This window comes from Melanaphis sacchari, unplaced genomic scaffold (genome assembly GCF_002803265.2).
Source record: "Melanaphis sacchari strain LSU unplaced genomic scaffold, SCAv2.0 Contig12_pilon_pilon, whole genome shotgun sequence".
Classification (NCBI taxonomy): domain Eukaryota; kingdom Metazoa; phylum Arthropoda; class Insecta; order Hemiptera; family Aphididae; genus Melanaphis; species Melanaphis sacchari.
The window spans coordinates 4175271-4200983 of NW_020270527.1; the positions used below are offsets into that span (position 1 = coordinate 4175271).

The 25713-nt window shown below is 24.1% G+C and overlaps 1 protein-coding gene across 1 annotated transcript; it reads left to right on the plus strand.

Annotated features, from left to right (window-relative positions):
• Positions 1-387: 387 nt before the first annotated feature.
• On the plus strand, positions 388-19745 carry LOC112591149 (nose resistant to fluoxetine protein 6-like). The gene is made up of 14 exons (XM_025334860.1): positions 388-541; positions 5503-5847; positions 9786-10006; positions 10117-10328; positions 10842-10936; positions 11059-11240; positions 11314-11471; positions 12394-12562; positions 15748-15941; positions 16367-16508; positions 16584-16773; positions 19101-19243; positions 19331-19448; positions 19516-19745. The coding sequence occupies exons 2-14, from the start codon at positions 5514-5516 to the stop codon at positions 19545-19547; spliced, it is 2190 nt and encodes a 729-aa protein (XP_025190645.1). The 5' UTR covers positions 388-541; positions 5503-5513; the 3' UTR covers positions 19548-19745.
• Positions 19746-25713: the final 5968 nt, after the last annotated feature.

Below are 25713 nucleotides of genomic sequence, written 5' to 3' on the forward strand. Positions count from 1 at the left end.
TTACCTAATATATTACGCATATTAAATTTGTTGTATTTATATATTTATTCCATACACTTCACTACTCATTGATGTAAGTCATGAAAAAATTGTTACCTTGTAAATAATAAATATACACATTTTTCACATTAAAATCAAAAATTATATTATATATTGTGTTTGTCGTATTGAAGTCTTAATATACGATATGGTTGCGTCTATTATTTCAGGGAGGGGTTTTGAATGAACAGTTTATACGAGAACCTATATAGCTGTACAAGCACCTACGTTTAGTAGTAACACGATGGCTATTATGCACATTGCCTTTGTATAATATATATATTATAATACACAATTCAATTGATTTTTATTAAAAAACGTGACAGTTAAATAAGATAAATAGTTTGGTTTGCTTATGAAGTTGTTAAAATATTTTAATCTTCGGTTAAAGTATTAATTGGATAATAATAACTTGAATCCGAAATGAAGTAAAACGTATATTTGAGTTCAACGATAATCAAATTGGTTTAATTTTATAAATCAAATCTAAACGAAACTAATCGTAAGTCAACACAAAATTATCATTAATATATTATATTTTTACTTTTTATTTGTACCTTATTAGCGATATTTATTTTTATTTATAATACGCGATTGTAAACACAAACAAGTAAATTATAAATATAATTTATGCATTTATTTTTACGAATAACAGTATTATATTTAAATCCAATATAATAAATGTTATAAAATGTTTAATATATATGTCTATTTTCAATATTATAATAAATGACACAAAAAAATCACAATTCGTTTTTAAATGTAATAATTTTTTTTAATCACATAGCACTTTTAAAATTTCTCAATTTTTCTCTTTTCAGTACCTAAGTGTATGACGTATTTATTGTTAATTTACTATTATACCGCCGAATTTCATAAATCTAAATTGTAATTGTTAATAAATAGTTAACATTTTTTTGTATGTTTTTAATATCGATTAAAACAGGTGCTAGGTATTAATATATTACAATATATTTATGCATTTTTAACTTAGATACTAATTTGTTGATTTAAGTCAATGATTATTATATATTATATTTATATAATATATATTATATATATTATGGTTAGAAGTTATTTTTAATAGAACATTTGAATAAATTTTAACAATATTTTTAACTACTGTTGAGTTATTTTGACAATGATAATTATTTAAAAACATAAACATTAAAAAAAAATTTTTTTTACTTAAAATATGATACCTTTTAATGTCTTGGAAATTATTTAGGAATATTATAAATTAGTACTATCAACCGAGCATTTTGAAAAAACGATGTTTACCATTCTTTATATAAGTAAATAGTATTAATTTTTATATGATATTAAATATTTCAATACAAATATCAACATTTTTAAAAACTATGAAATATTCTATGCTGTTATGTAGCATTTTAAAACTAATCAACTTATTGATTTACCATCATAACGTGTTATTATATCGCTAGAACACAAGCTTGAATAAAACCACAGTTTCATACTCATAGTTACCCTATTTCAGGAAACCTACGATTTATTATTTCCTTTACCACCGCCGTACACTGCGTAACTTAATAGTTTCTTTCTTTCTCCCACATCTATTGAATAAATCATCACAAAATTTCTAAAAATCTTGAAGCAAGAATATAATTTGTTTTAATCAATCTTTTCTCAATAGCTTTCTAGACAGTCTTACTAGACTTTCCTGTCTAAGTTAGAAGTTAGACTTCTGTCTCACTTTTAAACATTGTATCTGGATTATAACAGAATTGTTTTTATGTGTATGTGTTTAGAGCTGTTTGCTTGAATTTACGTTTAATCACGGGTGTTAGTTGAAACGGTATAGTACATATTTTAGAATTTTAAATCTTAACAAATTGCTCAACTATTCGTATACATATTGTACAAAAATTACTTTTTGTAACAGCTTTTTCTTTCTTTAAAACTAGGTATAATCTTATTTCCCTATGTCGACCTAAGTAGGTAGAAGCCTTTTTATTCTAAACTACCACACCAGGGTGACGTTTTTTCTCTACATATAAATCAATATATTATAATGCTAATGTTTGAATTTAATACCATGATTGGGTATGTTTGGGTTTTTCTAAGATATAAAATATATAATATGCATCAACCTTTTCAGACTTCATAACAGCTTACATGTTTAAGCTATTACTTCGCTAAACCGAATAAATTTAATATGTTTATAGATTAAAATTAAAACTACTAAAATAAATCTCATTAAATTTTGAGTATTAAGTATTTTTTCGTTTCTTTATATTAATTTAATAACTATTTTTAAAACGAGTGCGTTTTTTAGCCTGGTGTAATCAGCAGCGGACACCGTTTGATATGATAACATTTTGGGAACCAATTAAATTGATAACTAAATATTATTTTATAGAATTTGATACGTATTAGATATTTTTTTCTCAATGCTTTATGCCATTAGATTTTTCGTAAATTTTACTATAAAATTCCAATTGTATCAGTTACTTAAAATTATTTAATAACAACAAAGCATATAAGATGCGTATGTGCGTTAGTAGGCCTTAAGGTAATTTTAATTATGATGCATATTATGTGCATTAGAGTTATTGAAAGTTTACCCTAATCTTTAAAAAATAGTTTATAAATTGATCCGATAAAATTTTTTTTTATTTCTATACAAACTATTTTAAATTTAATGTTAGAACTATGATTCATAACATACTATTATTTGTTTGACAAGTGGCGACAATAGGAATACAATATTAATACTTGTCTCGTATACTACTCAAGAATTTTACTATTATCATGCTTACTATCCAAATTTTAAGTTACTTACCAATTACTGTTTTCCTTAATACTTTTCTATTAAAAAATTATGATTATAATAGTCAAATATAACTTTTTTTAATGTTATACTCATCAAACAGAATTTTTCATTGAACTAATGAGTATTAATCTTCCCTCTATAACGCCATCAGTATCCATTTGTTACATACTACTAATTATCTCGAAACCTTGAAATTCAAATACGTGCACTGCAGTTTTGTCAATAATTACAATTTTTAATTACTTCTTCATAACACATGTATTATTCTAGTCAGCTATTTAATATGGTATTAAGTTCGTGTACTTACTATTAATTGTTTATTGGCTAAGGATGTATTGTTAAGGTGTTTAATACTGTAGCATTCATGTTGAAACAATGTTACAATATTAAAAACATTACGTTTGACATTGTGATCATAGTAGTATATAATAAAAAAAAATATTTATATAATTATGACCAGTAATTTTTACACTACTCGACATACTACGTTATAGTATTCAACACTATTAGTTGTGAATTAGTGTTTATAAAACAAGACTAGTATCAACATTTTTAGAAGTTATATAATAATTTAACATCAACACATCGAAATCATCACACATTTCGAGTAATGATTTTGATGTTATTGTTAAAATATTTTAGTATTAAGCAGTAATATACGAGTATATTAATTTTACACTAAAATATTTTTTATTAAGATTTCAGTAGTGCTATATTAGTATACCCGATAAATTTATTGGAAATATAAAAATGTTTTCATTATTATTTATGAGACATGGATAATTTGGTTTTATGTAGATGTTATACTATTTTTCCACATACACCACATTCACTACATCAAACTATATATCATGTAATAATTAGTAAACCCGTGTTTTATATAAATTTCATTGTATTTCAAAAAAAAATATATATCAAATATCATAATTTTATGATACTGCATTATTTTGTTATCTCATTGCATGAGTAGTTACGGCTGTCTTATTTCGTTTATAAACTCAGTACATATTTGATAACTATTAAATATTCTATATTTATATATACATATAGAGCTATTTTTAGCGAGCTTGCGTATAAAATCATAAATTATCTAAATTATTATCAGTCATAAAATCGGTGCACCGTAACTGCGCATGCATCGTGGCCATTTTGAAATATATCACCTTAACTTCACATACGAAGTTATTTTTTAACACCCTAACTCCGCACATAATTTTTTTATTCATGTGTACCTGATTCTCTCGAACAATTATTATCAACTCCAATTGTGTATAATTTTGCTTTACATGTTTTTTGTATGCATTTCCATCCAGTTTTACCTGATTTTAATTCTGTGTACTTGGAATATTTATAATTATTTTTCACTAACAGCACATTTTATATAAAACTTATTTCACTTGCCATTTTTAAATGTAAAAGTAAAACTTTATAAAATAAATTTGTAATCTAAACCAACTAAAACTGATCAGTGATCACTGTCAATTCGTTGAGTTACAAAGACACGAGAAATTAATCAGTACACAATAATGATAAGATATTGCTTTGCAGATATAATAGTTTAATTTCAACATGGTTTTACGCCGATATAAGCATGGGAATTTTTGGTGTTAAAAATATTTTTAGAATGCGGAGTTACGCCGCGTTCATTTTTTCGACCGCGCGGAAATACGGTGCATGCGGAGCTACGGATTCACAAAATATTTTTATTTATGCGGAGCTGTGGTGCGTCCCATAAAATAGTGATAGAATTATAAAAAAAAAATCATTACGTGTTTGTCAAATACACTAGTCTACAATTTATTTTATCTGAGTCCTATACTACGGGTGATACCTAATATTATTTCGGAATGTTAAATAATAATATACAATTACTTAATAAGACAATCTGTTTTGAGATGTATGAAAATAAATGATTGACTATATAATGAAATAAATCATAACATTCCCATACATTATCATAATTAGGGTGCGGATTTATATGTATTTATTTTTATTCAAATATGTAGTTATAAATTTAAGATATGTAAAAAAAAATTATCATTGTAATTATTAATTAATAATTATATAAATTAGTAAAGTAAACTACTATTTATATTACTATTTATTAAATATTATGATCCTCATCGTCAGCAAAACAATGAGCAACCATGTACTTTTTTAATTTTTCTAATGTAAATCGACGTCAATTGGGGCGTAATATGTTCTTATTTTTATCCGAATTTAACAGCAACAACGGTGATTTTTTCAATATAGGGGAATACTTAACAAAAATATGTAATAAAAGTAAATTATGTAAGAATATATAAAAAAGCTCGAATATGTAAAAATATGTACTATTAACCATGGCTTAAAACATTCAGATAATTCTGAAATATATTTATATAGAAGAATCGTTCGATTACCATCACTCATGACAAATATGTATTTACATAATAATTATAAATCCGTACCCTAGTCATAATATTTGTCAAAATTATAAATTTAAAAAAAAAAAAGTAGCACCAATAGTTGTTTGTATAATAAGCATACATAATAATATTAATGTTATTTACAGGATTATGATGAAACACTATCCCTGTTTTTTTATACTTATTTTCACTCGAATATTCGGTCTTAGAATATATTTTGATAATATTTTATATGTTTAAATTATGGAATTTTTTTTATAGATTTAAGAACAATGTGGTTTGAATGCATTTGGATAGCATTAATAGCTATAGCTATAATAACAAACAATAGTGTATCTCATGCTCAAAGTCAAAACACTAGTGAATTTAATATAACGCACCCAGAAAATGATAAAGTTCAGAGAGAATACAAAACACTAAATACAAAAAACATTACAAAAGTTATAGATAATGGAAACAAAATTAATACCCAAACAATATTTGGAGATATTATTGCAAATAGCATGAAAAATTTTTTACCTTTTTCTAATGTCAATGAAAATTGTACTAAAGATGGACAACATTTTGTGAATAATTTAAATAACCAAACACTATGGGCTGTTAAAAGTAAGTAAGCTACAACTAATATAATTTAAAGTATTTTTCAATTCACTCTAACTTAAATCAGTATAGCGAAGTACATTACTTTTAGGTAGATAGAAATAAACGAGAAAAAACGCAATGTGACATTTCACACTGTATCATAAAATATGAAAAAATAAATGTTATTTTGAAATTTAAAAACAAATACAAATTCAATTACCTACTTATCTAAGTCTGGAAATATTCATCTTTCAATATATGTAACATCTTTAAAAATATAATATACCTAGTATAATTATTTTTTATTATAAATTTAGCAATAATTTAAAGAAATTTAAAATATTAAAAATACAGTCATTTTTTTTTTAATAATCCCAGAAAATAGCTTTCCATGTATTAATAAAATTTGAACTTCAAGTGTAAATTAAAGATTTGTCTTCGAACAATTTTTTTATTATTCAAAAAAATGTAATCCTAGAGACTTGAAAATGTTTACCATTACAAAAATTATAATTTTCTATGCACATTATTATTTTCAAAATATTTAAAATAATTTTAAACTATTAATATAACATAATCTATCAACATCATTCTAAGGTACGTCAATGTTGATAATATATTGAGTTTACTAGTATTTGTAAACAAATAACAGTTATATATGATTTAATATTTAAGATTATTTTGTAATATGTGTCTGAACTACCTAATGATCGCTACAGTATGGTTTTATTAAAAATTAATTTTAATTACTATTTTATTAATAAAGAAATATAAATATATAAAAAAATAACTTTAAAATAAATTGACATTCAGCTTTCGGTCAAAATCGTTTTTGAGACAATGATTTATCATTTAATTAAAACTCAACATATTCATTTAAATACCTTAAGTTTTTTTTTTATTGATCGCAAAAAATAACATTGACAATAAAGGCTATTAGTTACAAATAAGATTATTCAATCAAAACTAGGTACATTCAAAACTTTTATACATCAGAGAAAGTTATTTTTCTTATTTATTTATATTTTATTTAACACAAGGCCCTTATTAAAGTTCTTAACGAAAAAAAAATTTTATCGGTTAAAAAATAATATTTTTATATTCAAGGAATAGATGGACAACGTATTTTTTTAAGCCTATATCTATACTTATTTATTACTTATTTATATTCATATTTAATTTAATGATTTTATAATTCTTCATTATTGATCAAAAAGCATTAATATTTATGGAAATATTTTTTTATTTTTTTTTATTTTTAACTCAATTTGAAATCACCATGAAAAGAATTTATGAAAATAGTTATTTTATATTATAATGTTATTATCGTTTTATATGTTTTTAACTTTTTTTTGAAATATGGCAACTTTCTTTATTTCATATTTCAACGAAGAATATTTGTTTTTGTTGAGAATTTAAATATACAACAATCTGAACAATCAAAATTAACAAGAATACAGTATTAATTATAAGTGGAGGAAAGATTTTCGCATTATTTTTTTTTTTGTTAACGTTTTGTGTGCAAGTACACAATACATTTCTCAACGTCTATGATCAATTATTCAAAGATTTTAGTGCATATATTGAAATTTTTATGTTTAAAGAATATATTTTTGATTATAATGTATACAAACATGTTTTAAAAGTTTATCGAAAATCAAGCTCTTAGCTAATTTTTTTCCTTAACCAAATTTATTTTATTAAACTGTGAATTTTTCATGAAGACGTTAAAAACTTATTTTTGTCCTAATGGTTAGTGAGTAGAATTAATTAGATCTGTATTGGCTGTTTTAGTGTTTATTTTGTACATATGAGTATAGGGGTACATAAAAAATGGAATAAATTTATAATTTATAAGTGTTTAAAGGTTTTAAGAAAAAAATAAGTTGAAACTGGGTTACACCTTAAATTTTTGGCGAATACTTAACTTATCTAAATCTTTAATTCGTATAACTAATTGACTACACGTTTGAAGTTTGATATTTTTATTATTTTTACTTTTTAACTACTTTTAAAATCCTAAAAAGTACATACTTGAATAATTTTAAGAATTTAGCAAAAATTATTTTACTGTACAATAATTTACCTAAAATAACTATTAAACATACCTTTTTAGATAATATTTAAAACTTAATAAAACAGTTACTTATTAATTTTATTTTTTATACTTCTACAGGATATTAAAATGTAAGCATATAATATTTTTAATTGGATTTATAACATTGAATAATTTATATATAACCATAAATTAGTTCATTTTTTTTTTTTATTGAAAACTTGTTAATAATAATTATTAATTTAACTAATAACTGACACATATTATTCAAACAATTTGTATTCAATTATAAGCTATATGTGTTGCCTATACAAATATATTTATGGCAAATATTCAAATAAAAAATCAAGAATAAAAAAAGTATTCTATTCATTCCTTGTTACGATAAGCGATTCTTGGCTGTAGCGATAAATATCTAAAACAAAATATACTAATTTTATGAAGGTGATAAATGGAGTTTTCTTTTCTCTCGCCATTATAAAATAGCCATCATGAAAATATTTCGCAAACAAATATATCAAAATAGAAATAAATTCCACAAACTATATGTATATAATAAAAAAAAAAAAAAAAACTATACGTGACAATTATTCAAAGGAGAGTTAATTAAACCAAATTAAATAATGAAGTTAAAATAATTCAATAAGATTCAAAAGAAAAAGAAAAATATTACACAGTATTCGGCATATGCGCGTAATACTACTATGTATTAACTTATATATATATATATATATATGGAGCTCAGTATTTTCCTTAAAATGTAAATTATACGTCATATTATGAAATAATATGTTTCTTACAATATTCTATTTACGCTTTCATATTTTAATGCAAAATGTTAGACTGTATAAATATTAAATTGTATTTAATTTAAAAATAAAAGTATTTACTTAGTTAATAACATATTAATTATTAATCAGCTTACATACCTACCTTCAATATTATGAATATTTAATGAATTTATTCTATTTTATTTCTATTTAGCAATTATTACCTATTTAAACATGTTCTTGCATTATATAAAATTCCATATTCGTATATTTTATATGTTCAAAATTTACGAAGACATTAGTACCATAAACAACACGAACAATATTGTATATTAAACGAAGAACAGGGAGATCACTTATATACAATATGTTGAGTATTAGTAGAGCATATTTATAATTTATATTTTGTTAATATTTTACGATAATTTTATTTCTTTCGAAGACTTAATAATCAATAATATGTTTTGTTATTAAAAAATGTATATTCACAAAAATTTAAAATTTAAATACGAGATAACATAACTGATATACATTTTAATATTATTCAGCAAAATATTACTTCATCACAAACAATTGTGTATATATTTATTTCGAAAGGTATTGTAAAAATAGTTATCATAACAATATCGTTTAGTCATTGTGACGTATAAGTGTATAACTACAAAGTCCACTTTTTAATTGTAATATTAACCACGTCTACATAACATAATAATATAATAACTTAAATCGAATATTGCTGTCAAATAGATTTAAATATTAGTTACGATAAACCTAAGCTAAGTATTAACATAATCTAAAATACATAAATGTAAATTTTTTACTAGAAAAAATGTAATCATATTATAATGATAAATCGATAAATTATACTAAATATACCAAACTGTAGATTTATAATAAACTTTTTTCTAAGAGTAACAATATTACATAAACGTTTTATAGTTATTTTATACATTTTGTATATATATATATATATGATTTATTATATTACTTGCACGTTATATAATATCATAGCTTATGTATTTTTATACTTTATTGATAGAAATCATAAAATATAGTATACATTTATAACCATATTACTATTGAGTATAAGAAAGAATAACCGAAAAAATAATCGTTGTCACTTTGAATGTGTATAGTGTACACTTCTTCATCTAAATATCCTGGATCCATTTTATCCGGTGACATCAATGAACTTGGATACTTTGACCAATGCATGCGCGTGTCATCAAAACGTCACGGGATTCACGGAGCGTACGCCTTAGCGAACGTACGGTTTTACTCAACTGCAGAAAACAGACCTGCCGAACAGCTCCTCGACCAATTCGACATAATTAAAGCAGATTGGGAACGATCAAAAGTATGATATTATGTAATAATATTATAAATTATGTGTACTGCTAGGATGGCGCGTGAAAATGACCAACGACAACTTCGGAAATCATGTGTTAAAATTTAAACCGATTTCAGAGGGACGCGTTGGCAGTAAGACCAGAAAACCTATTATGGGCGTTATGTTTTCCAGACTCGTGTACCAACGAAGACATACGATTATCCATCGATCGTGCGTTGACACCAGCTCTCCAGGCGCGCAATATCAGCATAAACGTCGCAGTGCCGCCGTTGATGTACACCTCCAAAAACACGACGATGGAGTATACCAATTCAGTTTTTATCATTTAGTGAGTATATTATTAAAACATCATCAAAATCGCATAAAGAACGGCACTGCAGATCATGATAATTGGCTAATAATAGTAATAAAACATGTACGTTAGATCGGTTGAATTAACGCTTAATAGATATCTCACGGATGCAATAAACATAACATTTCCAATTTAATATTATGTCCCACGAGAATGATGACTTCAGAAAAAAAATAATAATACATAAAAAAAAAAAAATACTTACATGGTACAATTAAGCACAAAAAATGTATATATTATTATAAGTACCTATCTGTATAATTCGTTTTTGTAAGCTTTAGATTTGGTAATTTCTTGACCACTAATTGTATGTCATGATAAGTCACAACGAGGGGCGGCAGTTAACATTTTGTTCGTGTGCCCCAATTTATTATTCGTATATCAAATTATTACATACTTGATAGTTGAGATAATGTTTTCGGAACTAATTTTCCGAAGACACAGTTTCCAGTTGGTCACTCACGACTAAGATTGTTTCGTGTTTCATAGTGCAATATTTACCGTGGGCTGTGCATTGATGACCGTCGGGACGTTATACGGTTTATTTGCAGATCACTCGAAATTCGGAAAATCTACTCTTGCCAGTAAGTTTGGAAATGTGAATAACTATCCAAAATATACATGAATATTGTATAATCTTTCTTAATGTCGTAAAATGTAATAAAAACTACCTAATATCGTTATATTGACGTTTTTGACGTTTTAGGTAAGTGCTTACATTCATTTTCAATAATAACAAATATGAGAAACTTAACGGAAGATTCAAAAACCAAAGACTTTGCCGTAACCAATGGACTTAAAACTTTGGGAATATTTTCCGTGATAATCGGTCATAGAGTAGCTCTAAACTTAGGAATTCCATCTTTTGATCCAGAATATTCCGAACATGTATGGACAACTATTAATATTTTTATTCCTAATAATCAATTTAGAATGAGTTTACTTTGTTTTTATTTTTAAGATTTTTACCGATTTTTGGTGGTCGTTCCTCAAGTCTCCAGTTGCAGTTGAGATATTTTTCATAATAAGTGGATTTTTTACATACATCGTGATCGAAGAGCGTTTAAGGAATGGAAAACCATTAAAGTTTATATTCTTAATAATTTATCGAATAATCAGGTATTGAATCAATGTCATTCACTAAAATTTTAATAACATTTAACATCTAATCTTAAGTGATAGTTGATCAGTTTAGGATCGAGTATATTATATATTAATTTTTTTAGAAATTTAAATAAAAACTTGATAAAAGGCAGAATTTGTACAGAAAATAAACATTTATTAATTTTCAATGACGTCAAAAATAATATTCAATAATATGGAAAATAATATTATATTATAATGACAACCAAACAGTTATTTATTATTAATAAAATTTAGAAAACTTAAGTCAAATCTGTTCATATTTCGTTTTTTATATTCATTCAACAATACAATTATTTTCCGAGAGATAAAACATGTTTATGTTATTTTGATTAATAACATTGTGAGACAAATCAAGTATCTATACATAAACAACACTCTACAGGTACTTGAATTGCAATTCAAACTTAACTTATCAAAAATTTTACATGGATGTTTTAATAACTATTCAAATTTTTCATGAGCTATAGCTATATAACATATATTGAGACTAAAATCAAGATGACTGTTGAAAAGTAAAAACCCCATAGAATAATTTATTGTAATAGTTTTTATTTTTATCTAATAACGTATGAATCACAAAAGTATATAAATCATTAAATGTTAAAAATAAATAATTATTGTCCAAGAGATTACGTTAACAGAATTATCCAATTAAATAAGTTACGTATACTTAAATTGAATTATTATATAAATGTATATGGTTATTCCTTGATAATTATTAAAACAATATTTTATACAATAATTTTATTTTATTTTATAAATCAATAAACAATAAGGTTGATTTGATTTAAACGAAATTGCTTATCATTTAAAATGTTATTGTTATATTTATTTTGTGTATTTAATATTTACAGAAATGAGAATATAATAAAATGTGTATTTATTTAATTTTTAGAATTTACCCAATGTATATTACTGTTATTGTAATATTTGCATTTATTTTGCCTTATATGGGTGATGGTCCATTGTGGAAACTTATCGTTTACCCCGAAGCTGAGTTTTGCCGGAAAAACTGGTGGACCAATCTATTATTTATAAACAACTATGTTCATTCAAACGAAATGGTAATTATTATATTTTTTATTTGTAAAGTTATTTCTTATTAAATCTTAATCATGTATTTAAATTAAACGTTTCATTTTTGAGTTACTATATGAATTTATTTAATTTAAACAAAACTATAGTGAATCTATTACAGTAGTAGGTATAACGCGTGTGTAGTTACAAATTTTTAATATTCAAATGCATTCAACATTTGTGTAAAATGTTCATAAAAAAAAAAAAAAAAATAAATATATACAGTGTGTTTCATTAAACATATCGACAGATCCATAATAATGAATTTAAAAGATTGACATGCTATGACATACATCAATTTATTGTGGTGACTTAAGCATTTTAGTAATTAATATTATTCTACTAACACATATTTTATAGCTTATAAAAATTATACAAGGCTAATAAATTTTATATCAATCAAAACAAAAAAAAAATAAATAAATAAAATAATAAATAACTATAACCATTATAAAATTAATTATTTCGCTAATGCCTTCACTAAAAACCATAGTAGTTTATTACCAAATTCTGCTTAAGCAATAAAAATTGAGCATATTTCAACAATAACATAATACAAATTTAATCAATTGCTTATATCCGAAATTCGTTGTTAGGGGTACCAGTTAGAGAAATTCAATATATTTTATTATCTATCTAATGTTAATATTATTCAAATGTTACGGTTGGCAGTGAGATACTAGCTGAATTATCCGCGGCCAATGCCGTCTGCTGGTTTAAAGTAAAAATAAATATATATGAACAAATAAGTCTACTTAGGAGTAAATAGGTTTTGTTATATTGACTGAAATCTGAGTTTGAGTATCTAGTTACCAGTTATTTTTGGTGCAAATCTAATCTGGTTGGATAATCCATTTTATCAATAAATTAATAATGACGTTGTTAATATAAAACCAGTTAAAATATTGAAACATTTATCCAAAAACACTCTTATTCTGTAGAGATAACAAAATGTAATGTTACATTAATCCCTTAGACATCGGAAAGATATTTTTGTCTAAGGTATGCATTTTCCTCGATCGAAATAATATTTGTACCTAATTTTATTTCCTGATAATTTCAGAACAATATTGCGTAAAATGTATCAATAATTTATTAATAACAAACCGTAATTAAATTAATACAGAATATCAAGAAACAATCGGATTAAAATATATATATATATCATTAAAAAATATAAAATTTTAATAATTTATCGTTTTTTCTTTAAATATGCAAATAAAAATGAGTAACTACACATGAAATAAAAAATTTATTTTAATTTAAAATAGTTTATATAAAATTACTTAAAATGTTCAATGAATATAATATATTTATAAGTTGAAATATAACTAAGGAGAATTAAAATTCGGAAAAATGATCAGGTTTAATAAAAAATATCTATCACAACCAAAATTATATTATTTATGTTACAAAAGCGTTAATTACTTATAATAACAATCATCAATATTTTATGAAATGCAAACGCTTGCATTCCGTAAATTACACTTCTGATTAGATTGAATAACTATTATTATTATTATTATATGAATCAATAATCTATCAAACCTTTATTGTTTAATTATAATGTAAAACTTAGGTATAATATTATTAAATTCCTAAAATTATAATGAATACATTTTTGATTTAATTGTATACCTTTAACCTTGGCTATAGATCACTTAATACTCGTTGCCTTTTATACATCAAATAACATGGTGTTTATTTGATTTTTTTTTTCTACGTCGCCTGTGGTATTATCATGGATTGAACTTAATAGTATGTTTCATTTATTATCGTTGAAGAATAAATTAATGATTACTGTCATTTTGACGAATTAAAAAGTTTTCATATTCACACACTACGCATGTTTGATTTACAAGTCACTTTAAAAACTTAAATGAAACCATGATTTAAATTTGAATTCCGCGGTAGACTGTAAATAAGCAAAACTAGTTTTGTCATTAAATCGCCTCCTCACTTACTGGCTACTGAGTATAATGTAAATTTGCAATTATTCACTGGTGTAAATTGACACCCAGACACCGGAAATTATTTACTAAGTTACTATCATGCATAGCTTTTAAGATCTGATGAATGATGATTGACAAGGAAAGGTTTTGTACGTTAAAGTTTATAATAAATTCAAATTTTAAATACTTAATATATTTGTTTTTAATGATATAGTGATTTTAAAAATGTTTAAAAATGAGAACAAAAATATATTTATAGTCCTTTTTATAACATTTTATTACATTAGTACTATGTTGATGATTTAGTTATAAGCTTAATAAACCTAAGGTTGTAAATTTTTAGTCAGCACTTAATAATTATTACCCCTGGTAATAATATCATGCCACATTTTTAATGTCGTACCTAAGTAAATACACTATAAGATAGTTGACGTATTTAAATTAGTTTACGTTAAGCCATATCTGCATATACAGACATACAGTAATAGATACATAATATCCAATAAAATGTTTAAATGATAGTAATATTTTATCACCTAAAAAAATAAAAGTATCCAATAATAATTAAACCTTATGGTATATGATATTGCATCTCTATATATGGCTAACGATACTGACAATTTAAAGTACTTAATATAATTTTTTTTCTTTTACAAATTAGTACATGAATCGACAACATACTGAATATTATACTTAATTCTCTATCCAACAGTTTAAACGCGGAGACTGTAGGTGTACACTTCGATCTAACAATGCCCTTCATATATGCTACCTAGTTGTTCAAGTTCAACCGGAGTGGTTTTTACCATGACGTATGATATATCTACTCATTGTATATCATACTATCTTACATTTATATATATATTATTATTGATACCGTCAACTCATTCAAAATGCAGATGATACAGTGCAATCTATTCAAACTAGGTTCTAGATTAATAATTATAAAACAATAATTTTTAATAAATTATTAATACTAAATAAGTTTTTTGCATACCTAGTAGTATTGATTTTAGAATAATAATAAAGTAAACTAAAACATAATATTATACAGAAATGTTATCACCACAATAATTATTTTACACATCCATACAAATTAATGACCATAACTTAAATATATTTAAAGTTGTGTTCCTCTATGTTTATATTACATAGTATATATTGTATAAGTACTAATGATACCTATGTTTATTATAATAATTTAATGATACAATTTTCAGTGTATGGTACACGCGTGGTACTTGGCATGTGACATACACTTTTTTATAGTTGGAATTTTCTTGACCTATATTGTATGGAGATGGAATAAAGCCGGTGTTGTTATTTATGGAATTCTCTTTGCTATCTCTATCTATATACCTGCAAAATCAATTTATGATAATAAACAATGGGGAGTAATGCCATACTTTCATGGGTAAATATGTCAATTTCACTTGAAAAATTGTGTAAATATTAATATTGATCTTATTAAATATTTAGATATAAGTTAATAACTTTCGCATTTGATGCTATAACAAGAATTTCATAAATAAAATGTATTAATTAATTATTTTATATGAAAATATTTTAATTAAAAATACTAAGTAAAGTAATAGTATTTTAATCTGAAAAAATGTTCATTGAAAATCTTTAAAAAAATATATACTTCCACATTATGTTAAAACAATGTTTCTTAACAATAATGCCATAATATTCTTTCATTTCTAATTTGAATCTACATTACGTCGTTACGGCAGTTAGCATAATATTTTTGAATTTTTAATAAAAGCATTAGTATTGTATTTTCAAAAATGATTTTAATTATTTTTAAAAATAATTCTTTAAATTATGATTTTATAGTAATATTAAAAATCTCAGGACAACTGAACATTTTCAAACAATTTATATAAAAAGTCATCATAGGATCACTACATACCTCGTTGGTCTGGCAGCCGCTTATATATACTTGCATATAAAACAATCAAAATTCAAATTTTCAGTAGTAAGTAATGAAAAAATAACATTGTCTTAATTAAATCGATTTATTTGCATGATCAATCTTTTTCTTTATTTTTAGGGAAGTAGAATAATAGGATTAATTACATGCACATTGTTACATACAGCTTGTTATATTGTTACCGGCTACTTATACTTACCAAGCCTTACGTACAATCCATGGAATCACATAATTTACTTCACGTTCCAGAGAATTGTATATTCGTTGACTATATCGTATTTGCTTGTCGTCAGTTCTTTATCTAATTTCGGTAAATATAAATTAATGTTATCCTACTTAAAATTGTACAAAACTAAAAATATTGAAGAAAGAACTTAATCCAAAAAAATTATTTAATACTATTCTAAACAAACGTAAAAATGTCAATTGTGGTGTTATAATAAAAAAATAAAATCAATTTGTCACACTTACACGATCATACATTTTTAGAACGAACACTTACAATATGTCATATCTATGTAAGATATTTTACCAACATAATGCGTTTAATTTGTTTGCTTATGTCAAAAGTATTCATACAACTTAAAAAATCAATTTAAATATTGTAATTTTACAATTTTATCATGCAATGGTTTTTGTTAAAATATTTGAAAAATATTAAATGTTATCGCTCAGAATTGTTGAAAACACACTGCAAATAAATAAATGCATTCATATAATATTTGAACAATTATATTGTAACATGACATACAACCCCAGTATTTCGGTTTTCGTTATTATTTAGAATTATAATAATATGTGTGTCCATTACTATGAATCTGATAATCATTTATATTTCCGTTTCAGTTTATTTAATATTTACGAATTTTAATAAAATCATAAAATTTATGTTATGAAACATATTGCTAGCAAAGCCGCCGGTCATAATCAACGTACGACGCGGTCAATATATAATTTTTTCTGTCTCGGTCTTTCGTCTAAACTCTAAAGCGTATATTCTACGAGACGTCATGGTTCACGCGAGATTTTTCGTCGTTTATGTATTGTTTCATTTAATGATCTTGTTGCCTTAAACGTCACCATAGAGTAGTCACTAATCGACCTAATGTCTTTTAGTTTTCTGTGACTCTTATATCCGCCTACCGTGCAATGTAGGGGTAATTATTTGGTTGTTTTCCACGGGTTAATAAAACGCCCATTGTAGGTAACCGCAATTTCAATTTCATTGATATGATTTAAAGCCTGTTCTTGTTTATTATTATTTCTCAGTTCATGTAATAATATTATTGTACTAATATTATTACTGAGTATACTAATTCTTATCATGTAGCCACAAGATTTACATATCGGCGATGATAAATACGAATTGTAGGTTTCGTGTTCCTGCAGGCTCTAATGTTTTATAATATAATGTATTACGTAAACAGTAAACGTCTCGTTGCGTCATACCGACAGTTATAATTATTATTATTATTACTATTATTGTATAGATTTATACGGCTTACCCATGTAATCTTCGATACTATAATAGCATCCTTGTTTTTTCTTCTATCACCGTTTATTAACATATTATTAAAATAACATTCATTTTCCTTAAACTCGCACTCACTCATTATCGATAAAAAAAAAATAAAAAATCAAAAAAAATCAAATCCCTAGCATTCTACCGGTAGCTGAAAAAAAATATTTTTTAAGAATTACACCTATTAAACTTTTTTAGGATTAGAGTTTAGTTGTCACGTCATATTGATTTAAATTTTAAACTATAGCTGTATATAAATACAAAATGAACATACCACCTTCTGGCTTCTACGCAGTAAATAAATATATTCAAATTATTCATTAAAGAAATAATTTTATCCTATAGAAAAAACAAAATATTTCCCAGGTACACGATTATTTATTTATGTTTATTTTAATAGACATTATTAATTATTAAGTACCGTATTACACATTATTATGTCCTACATTTTTTTTTTTTTTTAACATAATGTCAGATACATATAATTTGAACAATATATTGTTATTATAGTACACTATATTTCAAGTATTTGAATAAAATAATAATAATAATAATAAATATTTATCTTTTTTGATGAATTATCAGGTAAGATAGAAATAATGGATAATACTTTATTGTTATATCTGATCTCGTAATATATATTTTATAGTAAAAATAAAAATTATAACTGCAAAACCTATTTGTGCAGAGTATAGACTACAGAAAACATAGAATTAAATTAACTTTATTGTACCTCATCGGATTTGGCATTATAATATAATACATGGATTATTGTAAAATAATTAATGATAATGATTGATATTAAAATTATTTTTTAGTTAGTATTTTGCTTCTATTAATTACGTTAGTCAGTTGTGACTTGTGAATTTTATAAACTGTATTCATTTTATCACTATTTTTTATTGTTATATGCTTAATACATTATATCTCGCTTATTATAATATATTTTAGACTAATCAGCAAGAATAATAAATATTTACTATAATATATTTTTTTAGTTATGATAGTTGATAGTTGTTTAAATACACTTAATTTGAGGTGATGTTAACAAATAACTTCCTCCAAATAACACAATACAATTTACAATTGACTAAAACAAAAATATTTTCAAATAGGTTTTGTCAGCAGTTTTATTGAGTGTAAACTTTTCACTGTAATATCAAGATTATCGTACGTTCTGTACCTGACACATTTTATTGTTCAGTTACAAAGTATTGGTCAAATCCGTCAACCACAATATGGAAACTTTTGGACATTGGTAATTCTAAAATATATTGTTTATGTTGAAAAATTTACCATTGGACATTAAACACTAATTAATTTATTATTTTGTTTTTATAATAAGTATTGGGAAATTAATGCCGATATAATAACAGCTCTGTCGTACTCTTTATTTTTTAATCTAATTGTAGAAGCACCATGCAGAAAAATATTAAAGGAATTTATGAATATATTTCTTAAAGGTATATTTTGCATATTAATAGATTACGTATTTCACATTTATTAACATCCAAAAATGAATTTTTTTAGCTGGAAAAGAATCGGACACGGAAGAATCATAATGTTCATGGTGGGAGTAATACTCAAACATTAAATGCAGCTATTTCATATTTTAAAAAAGCTTAAAAAAATTAAACTAAATGCCTTTTCAATATTATATTGTAAAATCTTAGTGAACTTTTAAAATGTATAATATATAATGTATTTATTTTACCTACACGTATATATGGTGCTAGAGTAATAAAACAGTGCGAATTTGTTTTAATGGAATACATTTATATATATATATACATAAATTAATTTTATTTAAGTAATATTAAATATTTACATTCGTTGAATTAATGTACATCACATTATTGTATTGTATTACACTGTGTGTTGTAGTACTAATTTTCACTATACAATCAACCATAAAAAACATAATGATTGAAAATTAAAATATTTATATCATACATTTTATAATTATTTAATAATACATTTTATTTTGATTTTCTGTAGATGAAAATTATCACAAGTAATTTATTTAAGTCTCAATGCATATTACAGTGACATATTTGCAAAAATAATGGATTACCTTCCACGCCTTTTCTTTTATAATTTTGCATCTCAAAGAAGTACAAAAATAGTATTCATATAGATAATAATTTTTATAATATAGAAAAAATACACTGTTTATAATATTTAAAGTAAGTATATAAATGTTTTTACAACGGGTGACGTCAATATCTAATTAATGTTTATATTATGCCCAATGTTAATTTTGAGAAAATAAACATGGCATATTATTAATATACATTATACATAAATATTATAGAACTATAATATAATATGTACAATTATGGGTACCATAATTTTATTATAGTGGCTATTTTCTCTAGCCTAATCTAATACCAATCGATCGTGCAAGGATAAAATTATTCATTTTCAGATAATCATAAACCGATAATGACTCAGAAAAATAAACACTAAGGTATCAAACATATTATTTTATCCTATTAATTATTATCCTTAGTATTAACATTTTAATAACTAAGAAACTACTCGTGCTTGTTAGAATTTTGAATTGGGCACACCAACGTTTAAAAAAAAAGTTTGTATTATCATTTATCACATATAACACATTTAGTAGCACAACAAAAAGTACAAAAATTTTAAATATTTTAAATTCTAAAAATCCGAATTTAAATGAATTTTTTATTAAAACAAAAAATAGAGTGAGTTTAATTGGTGAAACATTCTGTATAAGAAATAAAAAATATGTTTAAATTCTGCATGTATATTTTGTAATATGTGTTGAATTTTGTTTTGACAAAAACATTTAATCACTCAGTTAACATGTTATATTCATTTATGGTAATGAATTTGAACTTATGATGTTAATAAGTTACTGTAAGTCACCGTAATCAAAGAGAAATTTATGTAGTATAGATGGCGCAGTATCTGTAGAATTAGTGATTTCTGGATAAATACATATCTATTCCATTCAAGGCAAACTCTTAAATACGCCACTAAATAATATTATGGTATTCAAAGGGGAAAATATTATGTTTTGCTATATTTTTGATGAGAAACATCTTTCGGCGCACTTAAGGGTTAAAATTGTCTATAACGTTACTTTAGATAGTGAAATACTTTTGAAATATGAGAGATATATCTAACCTCAACATTTTACTGTTAGATTATTAGCAGCGATTATACGCGTGCGTCCAATGTTTGTGCATTGTTTACTTGCGTCGAGGATGACATGTAATGTGTATGTTTAGATATAATATTATAGTCATATTGTAAACACATTAAGTATAGAGTGTATATTTTTTTTTTATATATTTTACTATTAAAATTATAATTTTAACATTATTGTCTATATTATGGTAGGTTAATTTAATTTTTTTTAAAACGTTTTATTTATTATTAGTAGTATTTATAGTTTTAAAGTTTTAAAATTAAGTATAAAACAACTGTTTATAACTTGACTTAAAAATAAAGAAGTTTATTGAACATAATATGAAGAGCTACATGAATTTAAATTCTGAGATTAATTTTTGTCCTAACGACCGAAGGAACACTTATACATTTAGTATTCGTTTTATAATTATTTAATATCAATTTTTAATTAATTGCAACTATTTCATTTTTTTTTATTTTTATCAATTGAATGGCCAAAACCTTTTTACTAGTCACAAGAATACACATACAATTAATAATAAAACATGGACAATTTAATTTAAAGGTAGAAGTTAAATCATTGTTTGAAGAAAACAACATTTACTCGTATAAAATAGGCAGACGACCCCAGTGATCCTATGGTATCTCATGAATTTAAAACGCACTATAACATTCTCATTTTATTATTTAGAATAGACCGTATTTAAAAACTAAACAAAAACTTTTTTGTGTGGTGTGCTCTTTTAAAACTACCTAATGTTAGTCCTAATTGAAATCTTTAACATTTTGTTATAACTGTGCCAGAAAATCGTTACCCAAGCAGTCAAAGAATTTTATAATTCTGTAAAATGGATAATCGCAGAAAATAAAATATTTTAGCTTGTAAAAAATGAAAAAAATGAAGTGAACAGAATAAATTACCTCCAAATTAAATAAAGTTTAATATTTGGTTATGGTATTGACTGGATAACGGTCACCACAGCTCTGCCATTAAAAATGTTTAAAAAAGATGCATGTACATTTTGTTGACTTAAAAACAGTAAATTTTAATCTTCAGGGTTACATGAGTAATAAGTAAATTTTATTGGTATGTGTTTCTAATCTTATAAAAAAAAATTAATTTCTTCAGTATTAAAAAAAAAAAAAAGTAGATATATTTACACATTTATTATGCATAATTTTCTACATTGTCAATAAATTGAATATAAATAATAAAAAAAAAAATGATTAAATTATAGTAAGTTAACGTTTATTCTTACTGGTCAAAAATAAATTATAGTGAAATGTATTCTTGTTTTTACTCACGTAAAATACCATATCGATGAAACCAACATTTGCAAACGAAAAAAGACTTAATTTAATAAATAAGTAATTCTATGTTATTTTTATAGAAAAAATGTGTTCATTTGCATAGGAGTAAATGCATACGTAAATGTATTCTAAAAGACACTATTAGAGAGTAATAATTATTTATAAAAATCAAATAATGGTTGAAGAGATACAATATGTGAAGAAAAAATTCACGCAAAAATTAAGCAATACTATAATGCAATGGAAAATATCTTTTCAGTAAATCAATAATAATTTAGCAAATGAAACTTATGTGTATCTATTCATCTTAAAAAAGTAATAATAACTAGCAATATTTATAAGTTATGAAAAAAACTTTATTCCAAGTACTTTAAAACAATATTATCATATCTCATGTTTGATATAACTTTAAGTATAGCTTAACCTAATATATAGGTAACTTTGATTCAACTTATTTTTTAACAGTTTTGTATTTATGGAAAATTTTTAATTACATAATTTGTATATTATTTTGTTACTTATATTTTTAATTGTTTTTAAAAAATCGAATGATCGCTGTTTCTTTGATCATTTAACCTTCAAACAAGTTTTATCATATTACCCTCGCCCAAGGTACTAATAGTTATTAAAACGCAATTATGAACTGTTAGATTTAGTGACCTGCAGTGTCTTAAAAAACAAATCGTTTATTACTTATTAGTTACTAATCTATACAGTTGCAAGTACAAAGGAGGATCCATGAACCATGATATAAGATACACTATCTTAATAATTTTAAAAGTTTAAATATAATCGTAACATTTTAACACAAAACAATAAAATTCCTTTTTTATTTATCAGATTCCTTGAAGCTGATGCTTTTTCAACATCCCATAGAACATTTAAACGGTATGTAAATTAGCTTTTATTTTATATCAACACTATAATATTATTTTATATTATTTATGAATAATACATAATGTAGTCAGCAGAAAATAAATTCAAATTAGTAATATTTATAAATTTGAACAAATAATATAATTGATATACATAATATATCAACAATTAAGCAATTCAGATATTTTTAATTAGACTCAGAATTTGAATAAAATTGAAAATTAAAAAAATTGTATCAATTCCATTATTAAATTATTAATTATACTCGACTATTCCTGTAAAATTTAACTATACAAAAGAACAAAGCTAAAACCTCTTATCTTTTTAAGTAGATATGAAAAATATTGCAATAAAAATACGGTTATTCATATCGTGCGATCATTATCTACTATATTGTAACCATTTAATTTGAAAATATTTACTCATGAATTATTTTTATGATCGTCAAATTTTTTAGATACTTCCAATAAAAACTTAATAAATTGATTCAGGATCGTTTTTCAAAATATGCAGTAATTTATGAGGGATACGTGACGAGGGTCGAACATCTGGTCTCCATATTATGCGCGACTGTTTATTATTATACATTTTACTATACTTTTTATTCATAAATCTAATTGATAATTTTATTCTAATATATATAATGTATTTATGACTATTGTCTATAGTATAGTATACCTATGACATACAGCAACAAATCCCAATCTAGAAGTTTTAATTATTGTAATATTCTATTGTACTTTTATGATTATATTTATAGTATCTTAGCTTATCATTCATCCGAGTCAAATAACATTTGTAAATACCACCATTTGAAAAATTATATCTCCTGATCAAAAACAATAATTATTATTATACAGGCACCTAATTTAGTGTATTCATAATGGACAATTTTAGTTTGAAATTAATCTCTTAAACATTAATCTCGTAACTTAAGATAATAACTTATAATTAATTTACCGAAAATATGCGTAACACTTTAACTTCCACTTATATAGTGATTTTGTAACAATATTTTAATATTATAAAAACGTTTTAAACTTTTAACACAATTATATCTAATAAATACTTTACTTGTTATGTATTAGTTATTAAAGGATTTATTTTGGTCATTGCGGTTATCTAAAATATATCTATGACCATAAATTATATTAATTATTTATAATTTAAATTTTAAAAAATTTAACATAATTAACATGTTCTTAAAACTATATAAATCACAAAGATAACTTTAATAAAATAAATATTTTATACAAAAATAATCATTATTTTTTTATTGTGTAACATAGCAAATGTAAGCTAAATAAAAATTATTATTTATATAATATAATAGACAATTGTATTTTCATAGATTTGGTTATTACTCTAGAATTTTATAAAGTTAAACTACGATTTTATTTATTAATTTAATTTGTAATAAATCGTTAAGATAATTTTCGTTGATCACTTTTATGACTAATGATAAATAATAATATACTTGCTGAAAAATGTTTTTCCACTTCTTAGATTTAAAAAAATAAGTATTTGCTTGATGAAAATGATTTGATTTATCTTGTGTGCGTAAATTATAATCAAATAAATTAAATCCTACAAATTTCATGACAGAAAATAAGTTTATATTTGCTAATAATTATAATTTGTATAATATTATTGTTTTAGTACATAATAAACAAACATCAATGTCATGCGTTATTTTACAGGATATATGAATTGTGAACTTGAAAATAATCCTGTTTTGATGAGAGTAAAAGTTACTAACACGACTCGAGCCAATAAAACGAGTTTAATTGACAATCGCGTTCTCTAGACTTGTTTTGTATCTATGCTATTTCCGTTTGTCAATACGTTGTATGTGAACCACAACGCATATCAGTCGTAATGACAACACGAACCAGTCGTGACAGCTTCACAAACTTGTCCTGCGGTCCGTGAAAATCTCAACATAATATATCACGTATATCAATAAAGCTAAACATCAGATCAAAGCTCAGTGTTGTACGCTAGCTTTATAAATTCAATGTAGAATAGAGACGTTTATGAACGATCAAATATGCATTTCTACGTCTCATCATTTCCGTCTGTGGCTTGTATAATAGTTTTGGTTTTACATCTGTCATGTTTTACGAAAAATATTTCGGCAACGGAGTTAATATTTTCTACAAAGTTTAACAGAAATACCGATTTATCTGCAACAATTATACCAGGTGGTATAACACTCCCCGAGCTGCCATTCGGACATGACCAAACCAAAGGGAACAAAACCGAATTACAATCAAAAGTTCCATTCAATCTGGAAGTAGAGCCGATAATTGAAAAATTACCTACAACAGAAGTCTTAGCGAAAGTGGATGGTGAACTGGCTATCGGAAAATTTCC